Source organism: Cygnus atratus, chromosome 1 (assembly GCF_013377495.2).
Source record: "Cygnus atratus isolate AKBS03 ecotype Queensland, Australia chromosome 1, CAtr_DNAZoo_HiC_assembly, whole genome shotgun sequence".
Taxonomy (NCBI): domain Eukaryota; kingdom Metazoa; phylum Chordata; class Aves; order Anseriformes; family Anatidae; genus Cygnus; species Cygnus atratus.
Genome location: NC_066362.1, coordinates 13,138,771 through 13,164,576, shown reverse-complemented (window position 1 = coordinate 13,164,576; position 25,806 = coordinate 13,138,771). Strand labels below are relative to the sequence as shown.

Sequence of the window (25,806 nt, the reverse complement as noted above, 5' to 3'; positions counted from 1 at the left end):
GTGCAGTTCAAAGTCTTATGCAAGGAATGAGCCTGATTCAAGAGTAATCAGGCTCTTAACTTACTTCATAGGGAGAAAAAAAAAAAAAAAAGTGAAGTTGCTCTGGGAAACATATCATGTACATGAAAAAATACAGCAAGAATTGAAAATAAATCTCTGGTTCAATAATTCAGGTATTTAAATAGCAAAGCTCTGAAGACACTGTTCAATTGACAGTGAATTCTGTAATTCAGTCCTGTGGAGGGATTAGCCTTAGGAGTGTGATGAATGTAGATTTCTCTTAAATGTATTGATACTGAATACTGAGTTCGGTCAGCAAATTTTGTTTATTTTAGTAGGAATATTAGTCTATTTATTCACCTTGTAATCAATTTATTAATCTATTTTGGATCTTAACATACCTAAAGTGGAATTTTCTGTCCCACAAACCAAGGTCCCAGCTTCCTCTTGCCTCCTTGTTCATCTGAGATTCTCATGCAATTAGCTGTTCAGTGCCAGTGAAACACACTTCTCTCTCCACCATTCCACTTCACCGGGGTCAGAAACATTCTGATTTTAATCAAGTATCTTTTAAAGGTCTTTAGCAGGTCCCCGCTTGAGTTTTGGTCCTGACTGAACAAGGCTATTAAACTGTGTTAGTTTATTCCTGACTGTTCCTGCAAAGGTCAGTGGAGCTTTTAAATAACTTGCATGAGTGCTTTTGTACTTTGAAGACTCAGCATCTCATGTGTTTCTCAAATAAGTCTTCTAGCATTAATGGCTATCAATATCATTTTAGAAAAATGGAACTGTGAGGTGAAACTAAGCAGCTCTACTTCAGAGCTAAACAAACACAACTAAATGTTAGTAAGGGTTTGCTATGAGACTCATTTGTAACAGGGAACCGAGATACAAAATTGGTGTAACTAAACTCTAAGCACATCCTAATAGTTCAGCGAGAACAATGCAATACCAGGAAAGGTTAAAGGCCTTTGCATGTACCACATGCAAAATCATGATGTTGGGAATGTTAAACTACTCTGATTAGGTGAAAAACATCCCACAGGACTTTAGACTGTGCTGAAATCACGTTTAACTAATATCTTATATGCTCCTGATATTTAAGTGACAGTTCCTGTAGAGCCTCTTGCAGAGATTCAGAATTCAGCTGTGCCAGAAACTTTATTTCCACAAGATTATTTTAAAACATCATTTTCCCACAAATCAGACACTGAAATTGTGTGCTATGTTGGTTTTTTTTCCTTCCAGCTGTTCAATAATCTTCTAACTTCTGTGTGCCTTGTTGCTTCATTTACGGATGACTGACACCTATATACAATACTTGGCCACAGCCTGCCTTTATCTCCACTTCTTGGATGTTTCGGGTTGCATTAATCTTACAAAGCACTGAAATGTCTTTGGAAAGAGTGTAAGCAACTCCAGACTCTCAAGATGCTGTACTGTAGAAATATTACCAAGTAAGAGGATATTTCCTAACCTTAATTTAGGTTTAAACCCAAAAACATAAGGCCTGTCTTCATTGACATCTTCTTGCTCCTTCGATCTTCATCTTCCTCCTTTATTTGGGGGGGGTGGGGAGGTTGGGGACTGTCCAGGTTGTTGCCTTAGGATTTGTATGGCTCCGTGTATGTACCTACATACTCTAGTGTCAGTCAGAAGTGAAGAGAAATAGGGACACCGTGTATCTTTATGGCACAAAAGGTTCTTTTAGGGAAGTTTATACAGACACAGGGTATCAACTCAAGGAAACGTGGAATTTGAGGGAGAAAACCAGGCTGGACCTAATATGCTCAGCCATCGCACTGAGTACTTGAGCCCACTCAGAGAGTTTGTGGGAGCCTGTGAGCGCATATTTCCCAACAACTGAATGTTAGTATAGGGCAGAAGTAGATCTGAGCATTGCTGTGGACCTGTGTTTAAAATATAGCATGGATATAGCGAATGAGTCAAGGTATCGTTAGCATAGTTTCATGAAGTGAAACATACTACAATTGGAAAAAACAGGTCATTTACCACAACATAGTCCAATTTCCCCACTGTTGTAAACGGACCTGTACTCTTGATTCCCCATGGAGTCTATTTTGGTCAGATTTCAGTTTGAGTTTTCAGCTCTGTGTCTCCAGGATGCAGATCCATCGCCCTTCCATTGTGTTTAAGAGCGTAACAGAGCAGTCACCTTACACCTAGAGCTCCACAGTGGCCAGCCACTCCAAAGGTACTGAAATTGTTTGGAAAAGAGCTAAAGTTTAAGGAGGGTTGACAATTCTGAGTATATAACTCAATCAAGCTTTATTACTTCAATAAGAGTAAGAAATATGTAACACTAGATTATGTAGACAGTGTCCACACCAGGAGAATGCTAACCCCACTCTTACAGTGCTTACAAGACCACTGTAGATACAGCACTCCTTGCTAAATCATTCCAGGGTTTAATAGTCACTTTAGAGACTACAAAACTCATGCAGATGCTTAGCAACTTAAAAGATATTTTACGTGCTTCATGCTTTCCAAACCCTCCTTGGTTTATTTCCCTCTGCCTCGCCACAGACAATTCTGCTCTCATTGCTTTTTTTTTTTTTTTGTCAGGTCTTTTTTTTTTTTTTTCCTCTCTGGCTTAGCTTTCTTAATGTCATTTTAGAACTTTCTTCTCAAAACATATACTTCTAATTAGATTGCTAGCTATGTGTTAGCTATGGAAAGTGTTTTGAAGGATTGGTATGCAACAGTAGTAACTGAAAAAAAATATTCTAAATATACTACACTTCATACTGAAAAAAAATATTAAGATACTTTTAGCTTCCTAATTACTTTGTGACTTACAGTTTCTCTCATATTAAACCTCAAGGGATTTTCTCTAATCCCAGATTACTGTTGTTGACTTTCTTTTTCTGTGCCTTTATATCTTTGTTTAGAGCACTAGGCAGCCCTTCTGAGCTCTGGTTGCTTATACATTTTCCTGTAGAAATTAGATGTAATAGGAATGATAATTTGAGCAAGTTCCAATTTGTTTGGTGTGCCATGATCAAAGAGCTGACTTGATTTCTCAGAAACATGCTTACAATAGTGTGGATTTTGCAGGATGACCCAGGATTGTGCCTCTGCCTGAGTCCTGTATGCTATGGGGTCTCTGAACATCTTGATTAAACTCTTCTGACTCAGCCAAGAATTTCCCAACTGGTTATTTTTACTGTAAAGAAAGCCCTAGAGAGTCACAGATTTTTCAAAACAAAAAGCAGCCCTGAGACACACATCTCCACCCAGTGTTATCTTTCCCCTTTTTGTGATTTTTACAACTAGGAAAACTACCAAGTTTACTTTCTCAATCTTGATTTTCTGGTATGTGATGGTGGTTGGTTCTTTGCTAACTAGCCTCAGGCTCTGATCCTTTGCCCTGTATGTTCAAAAACAGGAAACTCTTACCCTGTGCAATTTGAGTCAGGTGGCTCAACCATGTAAAATAATTCAGTACTGAAGGTTCTTTACTTGTTCTTTCTAATACAACTGAAGAGCCTCCCTAGACCTAGGCAGGCTGCAGAATGCACTGACTATGTCAAGATCAGAGTGGCTTTTCAGCTGCCATTAAATGCAATGATATTCAGAAAATAGAAGGGAGTTCACAGCTAGATTCAGATATATTCTACATCCTGTATATGTCACACTTCCTAAAAAATCTTTTTTTATCATAGTTCAAAGTCAATATTGGGAAGATATTGGCTTTCTGCCAATAATTGCATCAAAAACATAGTAAAATATGGCAGTGATTCTAAACTATTGGTCATATTGCAGCAGGTTTTAAATAACGACATCAAAAGCAATGACAGTACTGTCACTTCCATGTCACAATGCACTTTTATAAAGCTATGTATTTCATTCACAACCTAAATGTTTGTAGTCATGAAATGTAAGTAACAGATTGTCACAAAAATGAACAATGGGTCCTAATTCTGTTTTCAAGCTAACTCCTAAAACCTTATTCAGATTCTTAGATATTCACAGAATGTATTGGAAAAAGCTGTTTTCAGGTGTAATTTATATACTACAGGCATGAAATGTACATTTCAGAGACATTTTGTTCCCTATTCAAGGAGATGGAAGAGATACCTATGTAAAAAATGAGGTGAATCTGGAGAACTAAACATGCTAGTGGCTTTGATTCTAAATTAGCAATAGAAGAAATGTTTTCAATTTGAAGTTGCTATCTTATAGCAAAATCTATAAATCATGTATACTTCATTTTGCCAAAGGAATTCCCCATTATTTATTATTAAACACTAACCAGTCCTAGCAGACGTCTTAATTGAATGAGCCCTGAAAGTATCAAGGCATATCTCATGTACTGCCACATACTTTTTCAAAGCTTCATTTTTGCCATTAGATTAAAATAGAGAACATATGCAACCACAAAGTTCTTGAAGTTTCAGTCCAATGCAGCTTCATAGGAAATAGTTATGAGCATAAAAATTGTCCATTCTTTCCAGTATCAGGTAGCATTTGAGATTATATTTGCCAGCATACTAGCCTGGTGCCAGGTTTATTTAAAAGTTAAATTTAAAAATTGGCCTATGGACTGACAATCCTGCTGGATATTTCTGTATCTAGAGGCTAATGGTCTTTTAATTAATGACACAAAGAATCGTGGATAATCTAACTGTGGGACTGATATTGGTGCAATTTATTTTTCCTATTAGAGGAAGGGAAAGCCAACTCACCACGTTTTAAAATGTGGCTTCTGTAGGAAAAGATTGTGTCAGTTGTGATTCACTTAGCAGTAATCCTGCGAGAAGCAGCACATTGACATCTTTAGAGAAACTTCACTCTTCACTGTAACATTCTCATTCAACTTCAAAACACCAAGTACTATTTAAAGGTAGCTGAAGTGCTGAGAAAGGTGTAGGTCTCTATTAACCTTATTGAGTGCAAAATGAATGAGGAAATTTCGCATCAGAATGAGGAAATCTGGAAACTGCCATCAGAAGGCCTTGCTAACCAGAGCAGTGCTTCTAACCAAAAGGGCATCAGGTATGCTACAGCCTGGTTCTACCAAAAGCTGCTCTTTGAGAGCAGAAGTAAATGCTTCCTTCTTTTTGTCAGCACTAATATGAAGCCAGTTCCATTTCTTTTAAACTCATGAGTACTTCATTAACAAATGACTCATTAACAATTACTTTTACAATTTTTGCCTTTTAACTGGAAATGACATCGCTTCTTAACGGCTAAAATACATTAGACATTTGGAGAACATTCTCATTTTTGGTTTTGGTTTGCTTTGGTTTGGTTTTTGATGGTTGCTGTTGGTTAGAAAGGAGATTGCAAGAACTCTATTTTCTTGAAAGAGCAAATATTTTCCAGTATTCAGGTCTCAAGACACGAAGGATTCGGGAGTCCAGCACCCATGTAACCAGAAATGAAGACAGCCTACACATGAGTTCGTAAAGGACTAAGAAAACTTAACTTTTCTTCTGAGACAGCAAATAGCATAGTACTATCTTCTCACTCACTGTAAATTGATCTTCACATGTGACATGGGCAGAAACTTCACTGCTAGATGGAAGCTTCCGGACTGCCATGTTTCAGTTTTCATGTGCACTTGAATTGGACATCCTAAAATAGTACAGCTACAGTAGTTGACATGAACCTCAGAATACTCCAAATTTTATGTCATTTGACCACTTCCTGTAACCTGAAGGATGCTTGCAGGATGCTTTTTGCTTTTACTGCTAGCTGCCTTGTCTCCACATGCTTCAGCAGCTTAGTTTCTCATGCATTTTTACTACAGTTTGTCCATGTTTAGAGTTTTCTTTTCCAAAACTCTTTACTCTTGATTTTTTTTATTTTTTTTTATTTTTGGTAACCTCACCTTATCACCTCAAAACCTCTGCTTTAATTATAAGGGACCCAGTCAAACATTTCTGAATTTTGGAACAGCTCAGAAGTCAGACCACGATGCAGAACTGTATTTCCTGGCTAACCCCTCTCAGTAAAGGGACTGAAACTTTGGGTAAGGACTGAATTACTTATTCCAATATTGCTCAAGCCATGGTTTTGGTCCAGCAATTTTGTCTGTCTTATACCATGAGATACTTGCTTCTAAAGATAATTGTAATTACTTACTGAAATGCTTTTATTCATCAGTGTGCTCATTTAAGATACCATATAAACAAATAAATAGGCTCTATCATGGTACAGCGTATCTTAAATAAACAATGTATTTTGCCATGTGTTGATGATTAACGAATGGCTGTTTCTGGCAAACTAATCAACTGTAGCTCCAGGCATGGGACAGCAAAAGTTTCCAAAAAAATAGTAACAGCTCTCCCTATACATGCTTCAGACAGGCACTATACATTAGTTTCCATGAAAAACAGGAATTTGGACTTGGATGAGATGATTTTTATTTTATAGCTTAGAGCTTATAGCTCATATAACTTGTGCACACATTCCTCGGCGGCACAGGCCTCCCTAATATAAAAACAGATCCAGCCTTGTGTTCATGTGGCTAATACAGTGTGTCAGTGTTCTACCTAAAAAAAATATAAAATCTCCTGCCGTGGTTGAAAAGGAGCCCTCCCTGCCTCACTAATTGTGTTCCTTTTCCAACCCTCCCCACTTGCCCTTTCCTGCTGTGGTGGTGCAAGCATGACAGCTGTCTATGTCTGGCTCTTTTGTAACCACCTTCTTGGTTTTCGCTTTGGAAAAGCAAAAAATAGTGATGTTACTAATATCATAGTGACATTACTGTTGGATAACAGACCACTTCCATTTGGATTTTTTTCCTAGTGCTGTCTATATGCCGTATACTGTATGAGCTTAGGAGGGAGGAAGGCTACCATGGAGTGGCTGTGACACACCAGGCCAGGCTGAGTTGCCTGAAGAGGATGGGAGATGTGGAGAGCCGGCTCTTCCCCAGCCAGCATATGCGTGTGCTCAGCCCGGGGGAGCTTTCTGGCCTGCAGACAGCGAGGCAAGAGCCAGAGGGGAGGGAGGCTGGGGGGCGGCTGCTCTGTGCAGCTGGGAGCAGGCCAAGAGCCAAGTTGCAGAAGTGATGGAAAGAAACAGGCTTTCAAAAGACTGCAAGCGATGGGTCGAGTTTCTTCAGCTCAGGGAAGCCAATGGAAGCTGCTGGGCTGATAGGGAGACACGGTGCCTGGAAAGAAGGGAGAGGGGAGGGTTGCTCATGAACTTATTTTTAAGGTCTGTCTCAGCAGGCCTGACTTTCCCCTGTTTCTGTGTTCGTTGTTTCTGTGTTCTAACAACACTGCAAGGAGGCAGTGGCCACAAAATGCTGGGGCAGATCAGAGGGGTCACAGAAGTAGGAAGTAGGTGACAGCTACTGGCTGAGTAGGACAGGGAGACATGGCACAGGCTGTGCTTTTGGGCCCCAAAAGTGATCCTCCCCTGGATCAGCTATTTCAGGCTCCCCAGTCAAGCCAGAACAAACGCAGATGAGGGCCACAAAGGCTGTCAAAGGGCTGGAGCACAGGGTATGAAACGAGCACCCAGGAGAATTGGTTTGTTCAGTCATGAGGAGAAGGCACGGGGCGGGAGAGGCCTTATTGCTGCCTGCAACGCTGGGATCAGGGGACACAGAAGAGAGGAGAAGGTGAGACCCTTCTCAAAGGTGCACACTGCTGGGATAAGAGGTAACAGACACAAGCTGGCATACAGCACGCTCTGATTCCACACAAGGAAACTATTTTTTAATCAGTAGGCTGGTCAAACACTTGAACCGGATCCTAGAGAGGCTGTGCAATCTCCATCCCTGGAGACGTTCAGGGCTCAGCTGGCACAGCCATGCCCACCTGGTCTAGTTGGAGCTGGTTCTTGCAGCACCAGGGCTAAGTGATCTCCACAGGCCCCTTCCAACCCAATTTATTCTGTGACTCTGATCTAATTACCATCTTTCCTAGTTTCCACGACACCTCTCATAATATTGAGAGCTTCAGTTAAGACAAAGAAGCTCTTAGTGTGCTTTGTAGGAACAGCCTCTGCAAAATTTTTTTCCTCTTGTCATATATATTGTTTTAAACTCTTGCTGCAGGCAAGCTGCCTTGAAATATACAGCCAAATTGGAGAAAGAAGAATATAACCATGCTGATCCTCCTGCCTGGCTTGGGTATGGCAGGGGTGGTAACACCTTCACCAAAAAACACAAGTCAGAGCCTGACTAAACAAACTCTTCAAAATGAAAAATGAAGAAATCGTGCAACACCTACAGCTCAAGGTTGGTGTTGTAGTTGGGTTTTTATTTTTTTTTTCCCACAAGAGCATGAAAAGAACACGTTATTTTTCTTAAAATTAATCATCCTTTAATAAAAGACTGTTTTTTGAATTAGTAAGCATGCATTGTGAACCTTTCTTGCAGCACGTATGCCTTCAAGCAAGACAGCTGCGTTGAAACCCGTTACTAACTTTCAGATGTTGGTTCAAGCTGTCTTCATCTTTCAATATGGAGAAGTTTTTGTAGTCTCACGCAGAGTAAGCAATAAATAAATCTGTATGTGCTTGGGGTTCTCGTTTGCCAGGAAGGTCTTCTCCAGAACATAAACACTCAGACTTCCCACAGAATTTCACACTCATCAAGTGGTGTTCTTGAACAAGGAAGCACAGTGACTGCCTGTTTGTTAATACACAACTGTACGTGCACATTTAAGCACAGTTTTAAGCACAGTTCTACTTTTCAACAGTCACTTGTGCACCCAGAGCACTAATTCCTACAAAGGCCTCTCAGGCTGCAAGTTCACCTCTCTAAGCCAGCTGATGGTTACATTTTCAGAGCTGAACTACAGGCTAGCTGGCAGCTGACAAAGCCAGGAGCTTCAAAGGAAAAGGAGCACAGATGAGAAAAGTGTTACAGACTAATTTTTCTCCAGCTGTAAGAACATGGTTTCCCCTGAAACGGGCCATGAGCATACATGGGATATGCCCTTCAAATCATGATTACTGATAACCCACTAATCTTTCCTTGTCTAGAGATATAAAGTTTCACCTCATTACAGCAAAAGAAAGCACTGCTCAAATGTCTTTGGCGGAAACTTCCAAACATTTAACTTTCTTCAGCTCATTCTTGACATTTGATGTTAAAGTTCTAGTGGTCTCAGCATTTATTAGCTTAGAAGGAATATAATCAGAGTAGCTTCACCGGTAGCATCATTTTTCTGATGGCTTACTTAAACCTGTTGTAGGAAATAACTGGCTATCCTTACGTTTAATTACAGCACGTTTTAGAATATGAATGCATTAGCTTGCTGAATTTTGAACATGGAGGAAATAACATGCTTTCTTACTATGTTTTCCCCTAAATAGCTGATGCAGCAGTCCCAGAAAATAAGACCTTAATTGCTGAGGCTGACCATCTTTGTATTCTGGGTGAATAATGGAACCATTGAATGGACTCAGTTTTGTGAAATATCTACTACACTTATTTTCAAATACAGTATAAATTTAGGAGTGCTTCTTTCACTTTGTCTGCTGTTATGCTCAGAAAGTAATAGTTTCAAAAATTTTTCAGGAAACCTAAAACCATTACACATTTATTAAATTTATATCTTTTAACAGTAGTATAATAACTTTTAGTAATAACTAGTAATATTATATTGTTCTTAGTAATTATATTTTTACTGTTTTATATATTAGCATATTAAAATATATATATAATTTGCCATAGACAACAGTGCCCACCCCATCCAAGCAAACAGTACACACAAAGGGAAACTGGAATTTTTTACCACCCTTAATTAAAGTGAAAATGCTGCCCTTCTGCAGAAAATTAGCAAGGGGCAACTTCCCCTTTTGGAATCCAATAGGAAAGGAGAAGTTCATTTTATGTTGATTATGATCTAAAGTACATACACACATTTAAAACCTGAGCCGACACTCTAAATTCTTCTACTCTCCATCCACTCAGTTGGCAGGTATTCCTGCATTTCAGCTGTGAAACACAAACTTCAGTACTTCTTTTACAAGGGGCCCTACATACACGGAAAGGCTATTAAAAGCTCCGTTTATTTTACTGTGCGTTTGTATCGCAGTAACACAAAGTCCTCCATAAAAACAATGGTCTCTTGTGCAGGGCACACAAACTTCCCTCGCCTTCCTCTGCCTTTCTGCCTCCAAGAGCTTAGAGTCCGGTCATGCAAGGCTGACAGTGAATGACTGGAAACATATCAAACAGATTAAATTAATTAGTCCAATAGCTTCCAATAATAGCTTTTATTTTACGAGAACATTCATATGGAATCTTAGCTGAAGTCCTGGTGGTGGAGTGTTCTTTCTTGAAATCAGCCAGACCTGTTGCACTTTTGAGAATTTATTTTTAAAGTTTTTCTATGTAGACAAATGGTAGACAGAGCTAGACTTGCTAATTCTATCCACAAGTGGTTCAGGACAACATGGAATGGGTGTCATCATTTCATACAAGTAGTTTGACACATAAAGTGCCCATTGACAAGGCAGAAACTGCTTAGGAGTTAAACACAAAACAAGAAGGCCAAGTAAGAATTACAACTCTGAAAGTGGTTTTATCCTATCCAAAATATACAATTTGGTTGAAGAAAATTCTCCACATTTTGCATAAACCAATATAAGTCCCACAGGAAAGATGTATTTCTATAAAATATATAATATAGCTTGCAGAGCAGATTACCTTAGAAGTAAATTTTCATATTTTCAAATATCAGGTGTTGAAAGTGCTGTTTTTGTGTTGGTTTTTTATAGCCCCCAACTTTTATTTGAAAGTTACCAGCTTTTAGACTGACTTGGATATACAAATTCTGAATATGTTAAATGGTGTAATTCCTAAAAGACAGTAAAAGTAAACAAAACCTGTTAACAACCAGCCACTGTCACAGGCAAATCTTAGTTTAAAAAGCCCTCATTTTAAATAGTGTTTGTCTCCTATAAGAATTCGTATCAACAATGTTTCTTAGTTTTAGAGAAATGTTCCTTTACAATTTCTTGATTTGATCGCTTTGGCTATTTTGCCTTTATGAGACCTTCAGCTTGACAGACTGGATCCAGCTTTGGCTTTTAAGACGTACTTCGCCACTTTCTGTGTCAGCCTTGATCCACTTGTCTGTTTCATTACTTTGATTCATGTGACCTGGAAAAGAGAGTTCTGTTTAGTTTCTTCTGGCACTCAGTAAACGTATCACTTTCATACCACCTTTTTTCAAGCTCCCTGGAAATATTTTCAATACTTTTTTTGGTAGAATTTATGTATATTTAACCAGAGCTTCTGACACTTCCTTTTTGACATAGTTCTTTGCATACATCCCATTTCCCATATTTTGTTATTACAGTATTTTTTTACTGTGTTTATTTTATTATACAATATCATAGACATATTTCCTAGCCCATAACAAAAAACACATCAAACATGGGTCTGGTTATGTAATTTGAAGTTTTCATCACTGTTGTAAACATGGAAAAGAGACGCTGTAGGACCTGATGATCCAAATGACTAGATGTGTTACTATTACTGCTTTCTTATGCTAATGGCTTAAAAAAACCCACAACCCCGAGATGTCTGCCTTCTTACATGTTTCATATAAACTTAGCAAGCAAGGTCACGCTCGGAAAAACTCACTGTGTAACAGACAAAGGAGAAAGTTCAACTTACCCTCATTTTACAATTTAGAAATTGGGGCCAAGAGAGATTAAGTGACCTTCCAAATTATACAAAAGATTTGTGACCAAATTGGGAATTAAACAGATTTTTAAAGTTCCAAATCAGTGCCTTTATCAGAAGATCAACCTTCACTCTGGTTTATTTTTACAAAGTATCTTATTATTATTTCAGTGTTCATGTGCCTGAGCGAATTCTAAGTTTAGAACTAATTTGAGCCTGGAATAGCACGAGAGATGGCAGGAAGGCAGATTCTGAAACAACTTTGCAAACATGCTCTGCTCTGACCTGTAACACAGCCGAAGTAAAATTTTGGCCATGTCAAAACCAGTGGCGAAACTCCAACTGACATCACTGCATTGGTTTCCACAACTCAAGCCAACGTGCCAGAATTTTTCAATTGCGTTTCAGCTTTTTGGTACTGCTAACTGGGATTACTTTAAGGTTACGGGCCAAGCCCACATCAGTGCACTAGCAGGCTGAGGCACTGTTTAGAAATACAGGATTTTCAGAGGAGTCCAACACTGACTGAGTTTGCCCATTGAATGAAGAAGTATTTCTGTATCCTTTGCTGACAGACTGCAACACGCCTTCAAGGATCACCACGCAGACGTCCTAGCACAATTTCTGCACTGCTGGCTACAGCAAAGTAGCAGGATTCTCAAGCACACCACGCACTTACTACATCCATCCTACTCGAAAGGTAGGATCTGGAAGGCAGAATCCACAGTTCTATCCTCCATCTAACTATGGACTTCAAATAAATCTATGATGATCATTAGCAAGTTGAACAAATGTGTTGTATTCTGATTCAACTGCCCAGAAAGCTTCTTTGAATCAGTGATTTGTACTAGTACTGTATCAGAGAATAGAGAACAGAAATGAACACAACTGTCTCTAGCCCTTAAAGTTTTAGAACAGTCTGAATTTTAAACAGGAAATAGTCTCCAGGTGTCAAAAATATGAACCAACAAAGTAATGCAAAGGAAAATTTCTGCTGATCCCTTAGCAGTCAAGCACTGAAAACACAGTTGTCTTTCTAAGACACGACAAATGCAGGACAACGATGTATTTTCAGAAAGTGTATATTGGAGTGCTTGGTCCTACTCGTTTCCCCTCTCTCATGTTTTTGTCACCATGTCTTGTACTTCTGCAGAAGGAACAAACACTGATGCACACAATCAGCCCTGTTCATTTCATCCTGATACATTTTTGCTAAAATGATAAAGAAGAGTTTTGAAGAAACACAGAGACAAATTAACGAGTCGTTTCAATGCCCAGTTGTTGTCTGAGCTCTGTTTCTCATTTTGTATTTGCTACGTGAACTTAGAAAAATGTTTTGTTCCTTATGCTTCTTTTGGAGATTTGCCTGTGAAGGGAATGCAAAAATATAAGACCGCCTGCAGCAAACTCAGTATCAAGTTCCATTCCCCAGGGATGCAGATCTTCAAAGCATTTTAAGGTTATTAATCCTATTGCCAGTAGCAGGTTCAAATCAAGCTTCAGATATTTAAATAGCTTTGTGTAGGAGGTGCTAATCAAGCAACAAGGCTTAGCTGGAGACCTTTTGATCGCAATTTGGTCTTAGCTATACTCACTGCCCATACTGTGGGAACATAAGTGGATTTTGAGGACGAGTTTGCATTTTTCAATCATGAAAGACAAACAACTGTTGGATTGAGAATACAAAATGAAAGGACTTCATTTCAAAACCCACCAGTCAAGACAACAGCATGAACTCAGGAAAAGGTAGATGCACCAGCATGCTACACGGCCAACTTTATAGCATAAGACTTGGGAAAAAGGAAGTTTTTTAAATGCTGTTCACTGGTATTGTCAGCACTGTGGTGCATCTCAACAATGCTGTGAACAGCTTGAATTAAATGTAAGCTGAAACCAATAAAAATCTGTAGGATAGTGTCTCATCTAATGTATTTTTTAAAATTTGAACTAACTTCTTATTTGACTTGAAGGAATGTAATCGTTTCCAGATAGAGCCTTTTTTGTTTGTTTGTTTTTTGAGATATAACTTAAGGATCAAAGCTTCACAAAGGGACAGTGTTTAGAGGGAGAGCATAAAACTGTAAAACAAAGCTCTTCTCACTCAATGCTACTGGCAAAGATTCAATAAAAATTGCTTCTAGGAAAGAAGCAAAGTTTTGAAGAAGCGCCTTGAGAACAGAGAAAACAATGAGAAAACAGCAAGTAGTGTTACTCCTTGGATCAGAGCTGTAACTGAATGCAGCAGAGACAAGTCAGCTGCAGAGGGGGGAAAGGGAGTGGTAGGCTTTCGCAGCTGTTAAGTTTCAGAACCTTAAGTTGCAGCCGAGGGCTGATACAAGCTCTTTCAGTTATTTCCCTTTTAAAGGCAAGTTGTTTGCTTCACAATATTCACTGCCCCTGCAACTGTGTTTGTGTTTAACCCTGGAATTCCATGCAGCTAAAAACATAGAAATTACCCTAAATGCTCCAGAATTTCTGATACCAAAAGCAATAAATACATCCATAAAGCCTTGTACACGGTATAAAATGCTCATGCAGTCAGCTCTCTTCTTGCACATTGGCTGAGCTGAACCTCAAAGCAACCCCAAAGGTGAGCCCCCAACACTTCACAGGCAGCTCTCACAGTACCATGGGACAAGGAGCATTCTGTGAGCTGTGAGAAGTTACTGCTGAAGGAGACTAAGGTACAAACAATCTGTCTAAATCCCATACAGTCCAGAGAGGAATCCAGACCTAGCCTCCTGCAGACCCAAAGCCCTCGTTATTTCAGTGCATGCCTGAGTGGATGCTTGTTGCGAGGAGAAAGGTGCCACTCACCACCAGCTACCTGGAGAACCAGACAGGGTAAAAAGACTGAACTGAGTTATTGGAGAAACCCAAGAAGCCAGAGATAGTATGGTGGTGTCAATGCCCATCTTTCCAAAGGGATCCGATAACTGGACAGACTCACTCTCTCCAGAGGCACATGAAGAAGGCGGCCATCTAATGAGTTCCTAGTGATTAAAAGAATAATTGGATGATGGATCAATCCATACAGTAGAGGCAACATGTATCTGGTAACTTTCACAGGAAAAAAAAAAAAGAGAAGACAACAGGAGATTCCTCTCCATTCCCAGGACAGACATCTTAGGAAAGGTATAAGTTAACATGAAAGAGAGAGCCCTATTGTGAGTGTGCCTGGTCACCAGATAGCTCACAGAAACACTGTTCAAATACAGCTCAGTGAAATGCTAGTGCTGTAGATTGGTGGGATTAGTAAGAAAAGCTCAGAAACCTGTGAACTGCTGCAGCTGTTGTCACGCTGGCTAAAATAAGGGAGCAAATATGTCTCTTGACTTGGGATAAGAAAGACTTTCACAAAGAATATGTTTGTTCCTTGTAAGAGGGCAGAAAGATATGAAGAGGGTGGTTTTCCAACCTCTTGGAAGTTTGTAGTAACCTGTGAAGACAAACATCCACAGTCACTGAGCAGCACCTGTGACACGGTGGGACTTTTACCAAGGAAACCCACACAACGACTGAAAACCAGATGGAGAAAGAGACCGCCAAACTTAAAAGCTCACTCGGCTCCAAGTAGATGGATGGCATCAGGTCAAAGGTGGCTGCTGGATATGAACCTGGCACTGGAACTGGGACCAAGGGTAGAAAAAGATCTGGAATCAGATGAGTCACTGGCACCACTCAAGAGACAGAAGATTTACACCATGTAAATCTGGATTATATTCCAGCTAGATTTGGAAATTGATACCATCAGCTACGAGGATCCAAAGGAATGACTGCAAGACTTTTTTCAGTGAACTTACAGCTGTCAACACACAAGCTGGCAAAGTTTGCATGCCCACTAACTGCAATCATTTACTCCCCAGATTTATCCACCCACATGCCTCACAACCTTCCTTGCAGTTCCTTTAAAGTAGGTGGAAGCAGATGGCCACATCGGCTTAGGACAAGAGGAGGCAGGGCTGAAGGCAATTTCCAGAGGATCCAATTAACTTGACATGCTTGACTGGGCTGTTTTTCAAAACCTGCAGTACTGCAAGTACTATGTCCTCTCCTGACAGTTACCTACCTTACAATTACTACCAAAAAGCTTACTTACTATTTAGCTAAGCCTTCTTTTCTGTAAGGTCAAATTGCAATTTCTAGCTGCATCACGTGGGTGCAGAGAACAATGCATTTTTTTCATCTCTGCAGCAATTTCTTACATAGAGAAAAAGTTCACTTTCCCTCAGTCTCATTTTCTTTAGAAGAAAACAAGACTGGTTTTTATTCTCATGTTTTTAGGTCTCTAAGTATTTGTTCTCCTTCAAAGTCTCTACAGTTGTCCACATCCTTTTTGAATTGGATTCAAAACTGGACACATTCCAGCAAAGTGTTACTAATGCTGCGTAAAGCTAGGGGATTGAGTTTTACCTAACAGTTCTGTTAATACACTATTTTTTATTTTAATTTTTTTGCAACTGTGTAACATTATTTCTTCCCATTTACCAATGTTTCTACTGAAACACTCCTTACCTTGGGAATGCATAGGTTCCTACCTTTAAACTTTGAACTTACATATCACTTACTTTTAATTTTAATCTTTCCTTTTAACATGCTCATGGCCCTTAAGAGTCTCCTAAGTTTACACCTTCTAGCGGCCTTCCAGTACCTAAAGGGAGCCTACAGGAAAAAGCCGGGGCAGGACTATTTGTCAAGGGGTGTGGTGATACGACAAAGACAAATGGCTTTAAATTATAAGAGGGTAGGTTTAGATTAGGTATCAGGAAGAAATTCTTTACTCTGAGGATGGTGAGGCACTGGGCCAGGCTTCCCAGAGAAGCTGTGGCTGCCCCATCCCTGGAGGTGTTCAAGGCCAGGCTGGATGGGGCTTTGGGCAACCTGGTCTGGTGGGAGGTGTCCCTGTCCGTGGCAGGGGGTTGGAACTGGGTGGTCTTTAGGGTCCCTTCCAACCATTCTGTGATTCTAAGCTCCTTTTCTGCTTAAATCACAGAATCACTTATCAGCCTGCTACCATTCCTAATTCCAAATGTAGTTCCAGATATAGTTAATGGTCTCTGCAGGCTTCTTAAATGAGCTGATTTAAAAATACAGACAGACCTGGAGAAATAGGGAAGGCAGAGTCATTTAGCAGCAAGATTTAAGGGCCTGAGAAGCCTACAGAACCTTCTCATAAGAACCCTCTCTTCCTACCCTCTTCGCCAAGGAACGTAAAAAAATGTCTTGACATGATTACCACCAGAAGTTACTGGTATTAATCAAATACTCTCAAACTAGATGGCCAAAGAAATGGTTTTACAGATAGAAGTTGGAGCAGTGCTTAGCATGAAAAATCTGTTTTTATAACTGTCATTATACCACACTACAAGAGTGCCTACTGATGTCAAGGAAACAGAGGCCTTATACTTGCAAATTATCCTTGCAAAAGAGTGAACTCCCTGGCACTGTTTTCTACTTCCATCCCTTCCTTGACAAGCATGCCAATTCTGCAGGCAAGTCCTTTGCTCTTTGTTCTAAAAAAGAAAACACCTTTTCACAGTCTCATCACCCTGCCTCTGAAGCTCTCACTCCAGGCTTTCATCTTCTTGCTTTGACTACACCCAGATCTTCTCCTTGCCTATCTTGCAGAACCCTGGATGTCACTGCGTGGGGGACTGTAGCGTGCTGACCTCTCCACTCAGTGTGGAAGTGGGAGCCTTGAAGCAAGGTAAGAACATGGGTGATAGCTGCAGTAAGAGCAGGAGGGAAGGCCTTCCTGGAGCAGGTGATAGTGAGGTGCACATTCACTCAACTCACAGAACTCTCACTGGAGAGCCTCCTCTCTAACCTCTCACACGATACTCCCAGAGGCAAGTAAAGCTTCCTGAAAGCAGCCAGTTCCAGTGTTATGCACATGAGAACTGGCCAGTCTCTGAAAAGCCATCTATTTTTAAACAAACCTTTGACCTCAGAAGCATAAAAATCTGAGCTGCCATGCCTCTTGTAATAAGTTTTTTTTTTTTTCCCACTCAGCAAAACCCCTCCTCTCTCCCCATTTTATGTTTACTTAGTTGCAGCTAAAGAAAGATAGCTATAGAGTCTGTATTTAAAACTTAAACAGTAAACAATGCTTTTATGATATAGAAACAGTATTAAATGTTATTTTAATTATTTCAGCATCTACTTGTAGAAGAAAATTCTCATATATCAACTTTAAGAAGAGATTGTTGAGAACGAAGGGACAAGTGCTTGGCTGCAGAAAGAATAAGTGTCCCTATGGGTTAAGGTAAAGAGAAGGAGAAGCAGGAAGCTTCTCCCTTGCCATGTCAAAGAAACATTACTGACTTACTTGGCAAAGAAAACCAAAGAGCTATTTTCAGAAGAGTAAGAGAAGGAACAAAGCACGTGCCAAAACCAAATAATTTGTCTCCCTTCAGGTTTGTTGCTTCTTATAGAGCAGAGGAGAAAAGAGCAGGAGAATCTGATCATTGGTTCTATTATGAGAGAAAACACTCAACAAAGCTAAATGCCTGCTGTAAGATGAAGACAAGCCACTTCAGCCCAGCACTAGTTTAGCTGAATTGCATCCTGCAGAAAATTCCTCTCAGGGTCTATTTTCCATTTACCTGTATTCTGATAATTTTACATCTACATTTAATAGTTTTTTTGCACAATGCTGTAACCTCTTAAAAACAACTATGATCAATGGCCAAATGCTGGTGCCTTTGCATAACCGTTGCTGATTTTGGCTTTGAGATCCGTATGTTTGAGGGTATATTTGGAGCCGCTTTTGGCCTAAACTGCCAGGATCATTTATATACAGTATGGTAGGCTGAAAAATTGCTTCCACTTCAGCGATGCCTGCGCTACATAAACACTGACTGGATCATGAACCCACAGAAGCCATTCATCTGTGTATATGTAGAAACACTAATCTTATCTTTAGCATTGCCAGAGCAGCAAGATGACCGGCCAGTGGTCCTCATTCACTGGGAATTGTGTTGTTTTAGTGCCGAGGCTGTTCATTACCTAGAGCCTGACTGGAATCTGGGGCCCTTCTGCAGGTTACCAGCCTGAAGAGTTTTAACCATTGTTTTCAAAAATCTGTATTTAATTACCACTAATAAACTTGGATGCTAGTTACTGTTCAAGGCAGGAAGAGATATGCCTATACATTTCAAGACTATTGCATACATGCAGGTTACATATTAAGATTATGTACATACACTTCTAACATTTCCTAACTTTGAGGATTTAAGAATTACCATTTTAAATGGGGGAAGAAAAGAAGTTTTGCACATATTCTCATAGCTTTAAAACAAAGAAAAACTCAAAGCCTCACCCAATCTGTTATCATTATCAGGTCATACCGACATAACACTTCCACAAACAAAGCTGAAGCCTTCAGACACATTACATTAACAGTGCCTCTTGAGCAAACTGAGTAATTGCTAACACTAACAGTCTTAAATTCTGGATGGACAGATCTGGAGAAAGGAGAGAAATACACACCCTGACAATGAACTGTAGGGCTGTTTTCTGTAGATGGAAACAGCAAGACTTGGGGTTTGCATGTTCAATTTTAAATGCATTAGAATAATGTTTCCAGGAACCACAAGCACCTTTCCATGTACTCTATTCCTCCATATTCCAACAACTTCTGCTCTTCTCCTAGCTATCTCCCACCCATCACTTCTCAGACTAACCCGCTCTGTTTAACACATACCATACATTTATAAATATGCCACATACACCTTTTAATTCACCCTCCCACCCAACGGAGATGCACAATGAACAATTTTCATTGTATTTTAATAGACATTCCCTGGCGATTTATTATATGTGATTGCTTAAGCCAACAAAGCAATGGGTCAAATTCAGCCTTCCCACAAATTCACTGGAATAATGCTGAGGGTGAATTTGGCTCTAAGATTTTTGTTAGAGAAGCAGTTGTTTGTATTTGCAAATCATTTACCAAACAAAACAAAAGAGCCATGTAGTAACATGGAGAGTTCAATGGCACAAGCAGATGTGTGAAGCTGAAACAGATGCAACAGGAAGAGGCCAAGAGCAATAAACTCAAACGAAAGTGTAGATGTCTTTGACTAAGGCCAGACAGACATTTAATGGTAGCCAAGATTAGTAAACCTTACCACTTAAAGTAACGTGATCATCTTTGGAGGCACTTTGTGTATCTTTTAACTGGATCTCTGAGCTCACATCCACTTTTCTTCCAGACAACTCTAAATAGGCTTTGAGAGAGGCAGGTACCTTGACTGTAATAGAACCTGATATAAATTTAAATGAAAGCTAGTTAGATCAACATTGGGATCAAATCACAAAACAGGCAATTATTTAGATAACTTAAGGCAAATCATAATTTTTTTAAGAACCTTCAGACACAGTAACTTTTTTTTCCTGTCAAAGGATAAACACAGATACAGTATTCTGGTTATGACAAATGAAGGTATGTCACATTTATAAAATGGGATCACAGTATTTCTTCAGACACTATGAAAATTAACATACACTCCTAGCAACATCTCTCACTAGAGGACCTTATTATGGGGATTGCCAAGGGAAGCAAATAAAACAGATTTCAACAAGTACTATGACTCTAGTTTCATTTTCTAGTTGCATATTTACATCCCTGAGCGTGGACATGGGATTTGCTGATTAATCCAGCATGTAGTACAATACAAGCACATTATAAAAGAATTGTTCCTCTAGAATGATGGGATGCCACTTACAGTCTGTTAACACTAGCAAAAAAAAATGTAAATTCTAACGTCTGCTTCCCCAAATCCATGCTTCTATGCATCAGATTGAAGGCAAGTTCTGGGCCCCCAACCTACCACTGTTAGTCATATTTGGAATTAGTCACAATGTTTGAAGGTTGCATTCTGCACATTGAAACAAAAACCAAGCAGTATGTAAAATATAAGCTCTGTAGACACACTTCTTAGCTTCTACCCAATTTCAACAATCGCTGTAGAAAAACACAAACATTTCTTTAAATATATCTCCAACACTGAAACAGAACATGATTATAAAACTGATGTAATAACTATGTGGCAGTCAGAAAGCAACCCTATCTATGCAATTTAAATTCGGGCGAATCAATTGCCTGGGATACTCCTGAAGAAGAAATAACTGCCAGTAGAATTTAGGCCTAAATTTTGCTGGATTCGCAGAAGCCTTAGGATAACAAAGGGGAAAGGTCTTTTCTTTAGGTCCTCCTTGGAGAGTAGCTCAGTGATGTGACTCATAAAATCCAACACATGCAGCTAATTTATCACAGATAGGACATTTTCTACTCAGCAGCTGTCAGCAGTTACTCCAAAGTTACCGGGTAAACGAAAACAGAATTTTATCAACTTTGCCTATATTAAACTGTGCTGCCAGAAGAGATGTCAGGCAATGTTTTGAAAGTAACATGAATTAGCTTTTATTAAATACATTCTTCTTTGCTACTAATTTAAAGAGACACAACTTAATGATTCAAAATATAACTAAGAAATAATATAAAAATAAACTTATTTGTACCAATGGAACTTAGTTTGGACAGAAGAATGGCACATTTGATTCCAATGCATTTTCTTAATGATTTCCCTTCTGATTAACTGCGAAGTTTTAATAGGGCATAAGATCATCGCATAGACAACCAGAGGAAGCTACCAAATACCAGGTTCCTTTAAAACACCATGATGTTAACACAAGAATGCTGTAGGGTTTTTTGTTTGTTTGTTTATTTTCTCCAAAAGTAGTATTAACAGGATGTCTTCAGGGCTTTGTTATTTACGATATCATAACTTCTGAATGGCAAAACTATGAATCCAACTTTAGGAGTGACCTTTTAACTAGAAAGCAAAGTTCCAGTGCGTAATCATGAGGAAAAAAAAAGGATGAATGGTTGAGTAAGGCACTCTCATCTCTATTTTTCTGCCTGTTTCAATAATTGGATATTTCACCAGGAAAAGGCAGGAAAAAGCAGTGTAAATGCATGATGTTTGCCATTTTGTACAAATATATAAAAGATAGATATATATAAATTATATATGTATTAGTGTCATGGAGTAAACTTTTTCAAGACAAAGACTGTAATCCAAGTCAACTCTGCAGAATTCTGCTGGGTAGACTGAGAAAATAATGAGAAAGTATTAAAAATACAAAAATTCTGTAATCCATTTTAAGTATCGTTGTCCCTTACAGAGTTTATTCTATTATAAGTATCTAATAATGAGGTAAAAAAGAAAGTAGATAACGAAAAAATCACAAAATAATCTTTTCTACACAGATGAAAAAAAAACCATAATCTTTCTTTTATATCATTAGTTGCTACAAAAATATATTTGTTGCAGTTTGCTAACCTTTCTGGGATTTCAGATCCACTTCTCTTAGTTGACTGACATAAACATCTATTGCCCCTTGATGTGTAGAAGCTTTTAGACTTCCATCTGATGAATCTAAAAAAAAAGAAAAAGAAAATGAAAGGATTTGTGTATCATTCATTGGTTTAAAAACATGTTATTGATCATTCTGTTTAAATAAATGTTTGCTAGAATCTTTCTTTGTTGTTTGAATTGACTTCATCAATTCTTGTATGTTGCAGCAGTATCTTCTACTCATTTACCGAATGTCAGACTTTGCTCAGAAAAACAGGTTTCTCAGCAAAAGTTTTCCTCCCAGTCTGGAATTATGGCATGCACTGGTCCCAAAGCCAAACCCCTGCAGGACTTGTAGGATCTACTAGGGCTCAACAACGCTCCTTCTGCCCAAGTATAACGATGCCTACTTCTTTCCACAAGGACAAATTCACATTTGTATGAAGATTTAGCATAAAATCTGAACATTTAAGACCTATTTTAATTTCCAAAAGAGTTCATTTGTTTGGACTTTGCACAGGGGGAACTTTACCCATGGAAGTTACCACAGACAAACAACAGGCAGCTGTGCGTTTAACACGTGGCTACACGGAAGAACTCTGAATTTTAAACAAATGTCTGAGATAACCACTGTAATTTAACGCACATAGGGAATCAACATTCATTCTTTGCCCTGGAATAAACAGACGTACACTTTCTTCCATAGCTTATTAGCTGTAATTTATGACAACAAAACTTTCTGAACAACCTTTTTTAGAAATAGAAGCCCTTAAAAAAGCATTATTTGTATTGTATACTTGAGAAGTATTCTTTAATAATTTGCAACCTATTCCAGTTGTAAGCACACACATTTCCACAGTATTACAATGAGGTCCTGGCCAGTTAACTTTTTAACTACTGAGCAGATCTATAGCTGATAAAAACGGCAAAGAAGTTGTGAAGCAACTGTAGAGAAGGGTGAAGAAAAATTACATACGTACATGAGCAAAAGGGAGGGAGTGAAGCACCTTATTAGAAAGACTACTAGGAACAAAAATATTAGCCAAAAATCTTGAAATACTGAATGAGAATGTTCTTAGTTTCTGGGGGTGCATTGAACAAGAAGCCCAGCTGAGTTTTCAGAACTCGCTAAAACAACAAAAATCAAACCAGACTGAAACTTGTTATTTTAAAAGTGAAAATATTAATGGGAGAATAAGCTTGATTAATCATAACAAGGATGTCTAGAATTAATTAAAGCTTTCTGTACATAAACAAACTCATCTGGAGCTTTTCTGATCCCAGGCACAGATGGGGAAGATCAGTGTATTACAGCAGTCGAAACATGGAAAGGGATTATCATCCCTCAGCTAAAACCAAATTTTTTTGGTAGGTTAATGTAGTAAAAAAGAAAAAGTAGCCAATCCACATTTGCTCAGCTGATAAACCGACACCATCTTTGGCCAACAAAAAAAACCAAAACAAGAACAACTAGAATTGGATGTGAATGCTTTTCCCTTCTCAGAGGATTTTATGCTAAAGAAGTTCTGGTCCAAATCTGAAGGAACAAATTAACTCTTTGTCAATTTAAATTAATGAACTGGAAAAGCTTTGCTTGGGTAAGTCACAATGAAACATTTTCCTGATAACTTTTTAAAAGGATGTTCCTAATATTCAAACAGGTAATCATACTGGAACAGGTAAAGTTTATACAAATCAACCTTTTTATTAAAAATGTTGGTCCCAGCAGATAGACAATTTCCCATAAAAGCTATTTTTGCAAATACCCCCAATCAAATGTACTAACAGCCAACCACTGAATATCCACATAACTTTGTCAGAGATTTGTTGGCAACTGATACAGGAAATATTCAGCCTCTAATTCTTCTGTTTTAAACAAAAAATACTATTAGTTCTTTTTTTCGGCACTATGAAGAAAAAAAGACTTCTGTGATACAACAGTGACCCTCTCCAGGGAGAACAACTGTTAGCAGTCTGTACAACACCATCAGTTGATGGTACTTTACAGAGACTAATGTTTATTCAGTGAATCCTTCCTAACTCCCAGTCTTCAAATGTGAAAGTGGCTCCTGTAAAATTCTTCACAGTGGAAAGATTCCTTTTGTGAATCTAGTAGCCACACTACAAGATTTTTTTTGCTGATTTTTTCCATTTTCAATTCTTTAAGAAAAGAATAGAACCCTAAATTTGTGAGAGACTGGATTCTGTTTGAAGAATGCATAAAAAAATAAAGGATGCAGGAAGATGGCAATAGGCATAGGTTCACTGAGGAACAGATTTACCTGGAAAATAAAAAACAACACAAAATAACAACAATAAAAATCCTTGAGACAAAGTAGAATGCCCTTGGAGAACACTGTTTTGGGAGGATGACTTGACAGATTTTGACTTCTATAGTACAACAGTGAACAGAAAGGTTTTTTATTTTAATGGAAGAAAAAACTACAGCCAAGTTTCAAACCTTGGCAGCATTAACCAAAGACTAAAGATGACATTAAACTGCATGTTCAGCTTTGATCTACAGAAACAACAGGAAATACGTTTTATAGAAACAATTGAATGTGACTTATGGAATAATTTGATGAATATAAAATTAGATATAAATAATACCAAGAGACTTAAAGTTGCCCATCACTTCTGCAAAGTCTATTAAAGATGCTGTTTAAGTTTTGCATCTTTGTAACTTAAACAAATGAGAAGTGGGGAGGAAGACAGGACAGAAAAGTGGATTAAAAACAGTGCAGACAAGGTTCTGTAACTAAAAAGGGCAAATTCAAATAAATAACTATTTCAACAGGGAAAAATATATTAAAAAACAGAATCCGATAGGACAAAATACATAACTTTAATAATGATAGAGACAACATATAATTTACAGTTATGACAGAACGAAAGGCAATATATTTTTATATTTAAATACATGCCAATCATTAACTGAGATTAATGTGAGTAACAGAGCCAAAACAAGAAAGAGTGCATAATTCAAATTCAGTTTCCTAAGGACTGACAACTCAAGGGGAAATACAAGGATGAATAGTTCTACTGGAAACAGAACAGATGACCATCTGTTCAAGAGTTGCACTCTTGAGCAACTTCAGTTATTTAAGTATTTACTACTACCAAAAAAAAAAACCAACCAACCCAACAACAACAAAACAAACCAGTGAAGCAAGATGTCCTTAACAAAGTTGTTAAGCATTAAGAACAATACCTTGCCTAGGATAAAGACTGATATGTGAAATAAGATGCCGATATTACTCTAAAGAGCACATGAAAAATGCCCAGAACTCAGTTTTCATGGAGTAACCTTTTAAAAAGGTATTATACAGAAAGTCTAAAGATTAGCTACATTAAGAAAAATGACAATCTTCAACAAATGGCATCCCTGCCAATTGTATGGGGGTTGGAACTGGGTGATCTTTAGGGTCCCTTCCAACCCAAGCCATTCTTTGATTCTACAAAAACGTCTAAACGTTGTTTTTCACAATCAGTGCCCTCTCAAAATTTTGGCCTTCTGTCTCAGTACTAGAGAACTGCCTTATGATAACACTTACAAATCACAACGGATGGTCTTAGACACCTCAGTTCATTTTCTCAAAAACCTAGATAGTAGCTACTTGATATTTGAATATAGTCCTCAGATAAGAGTTAAAACTTTGCTCTGAATTGCTAGGTTTCAATTCATTTTAGACAGCAAGTCTGTCGTAGTAAGTCACAGACGCCTTTTGGTCCTCCAGCATGGGTTGTGAAGGAAGAAGTTAGCAGAATACCACAAACTGACACTGGTATCTGTATGGGGAAGAAAAAAGATAACTG

The 25,806-nt window shown here is 38.5% G+C and overlaps 2 protein-coding genes across 2 annotated transcripts in view; one reads left to right on the top strand and one right to left on the bottom strand.

The window, feature by feature from the left end:
* Positions 1–8,193, top strand: part of FBXL13 (F-box and leucine rich repeat protein 13) — a 33,916-nt gene extending 25,723 nt beyond the window's left edge. The window contains 4 exon segments of the mRNA XM_035549560.2: positions 1,297–1,376; positions 1,379–1,457; positions 8,039–8,131; positions 8,133–8,193. Of these exon segments, the coding sequence (XP_035405453.1) occupies positions 1,297–1,376; positions 1,379–1,457; positions 8,039–8,131; positions 8,133–8,193 (313 nt within the window).
* Positions 8,194–9,500: 1,307 nt separating this feature from the next.
* The window catches only part of FAM185A (family with sequence similarity 185 member A), a 51,761-nt gene continuing 35,455 nt past the window's right edge, over positions 9,501–25,806 (bottom strand). Inside the window, exons 6-8 of the mRNA XM_035549559.2 lie at positions 21,976–22,071; positions 19,759–19,893; positions 9,501–11,098 (exon numbers count right to left, since the gene is read on the bottom strand). Of these exons, the coding sequence (XP_035405452.1) occupies positions 10,983–11,098; positions 19,759–19,893; positions 21,976–22,071 (347 nt within the window). The 3' untranslated portion in view covers positions 9,501–10,982. The remainder of the gene's footprint in view (positions 11,099–19,758; positions 19,894–21,975; positions 22,072–25,806) is intronic.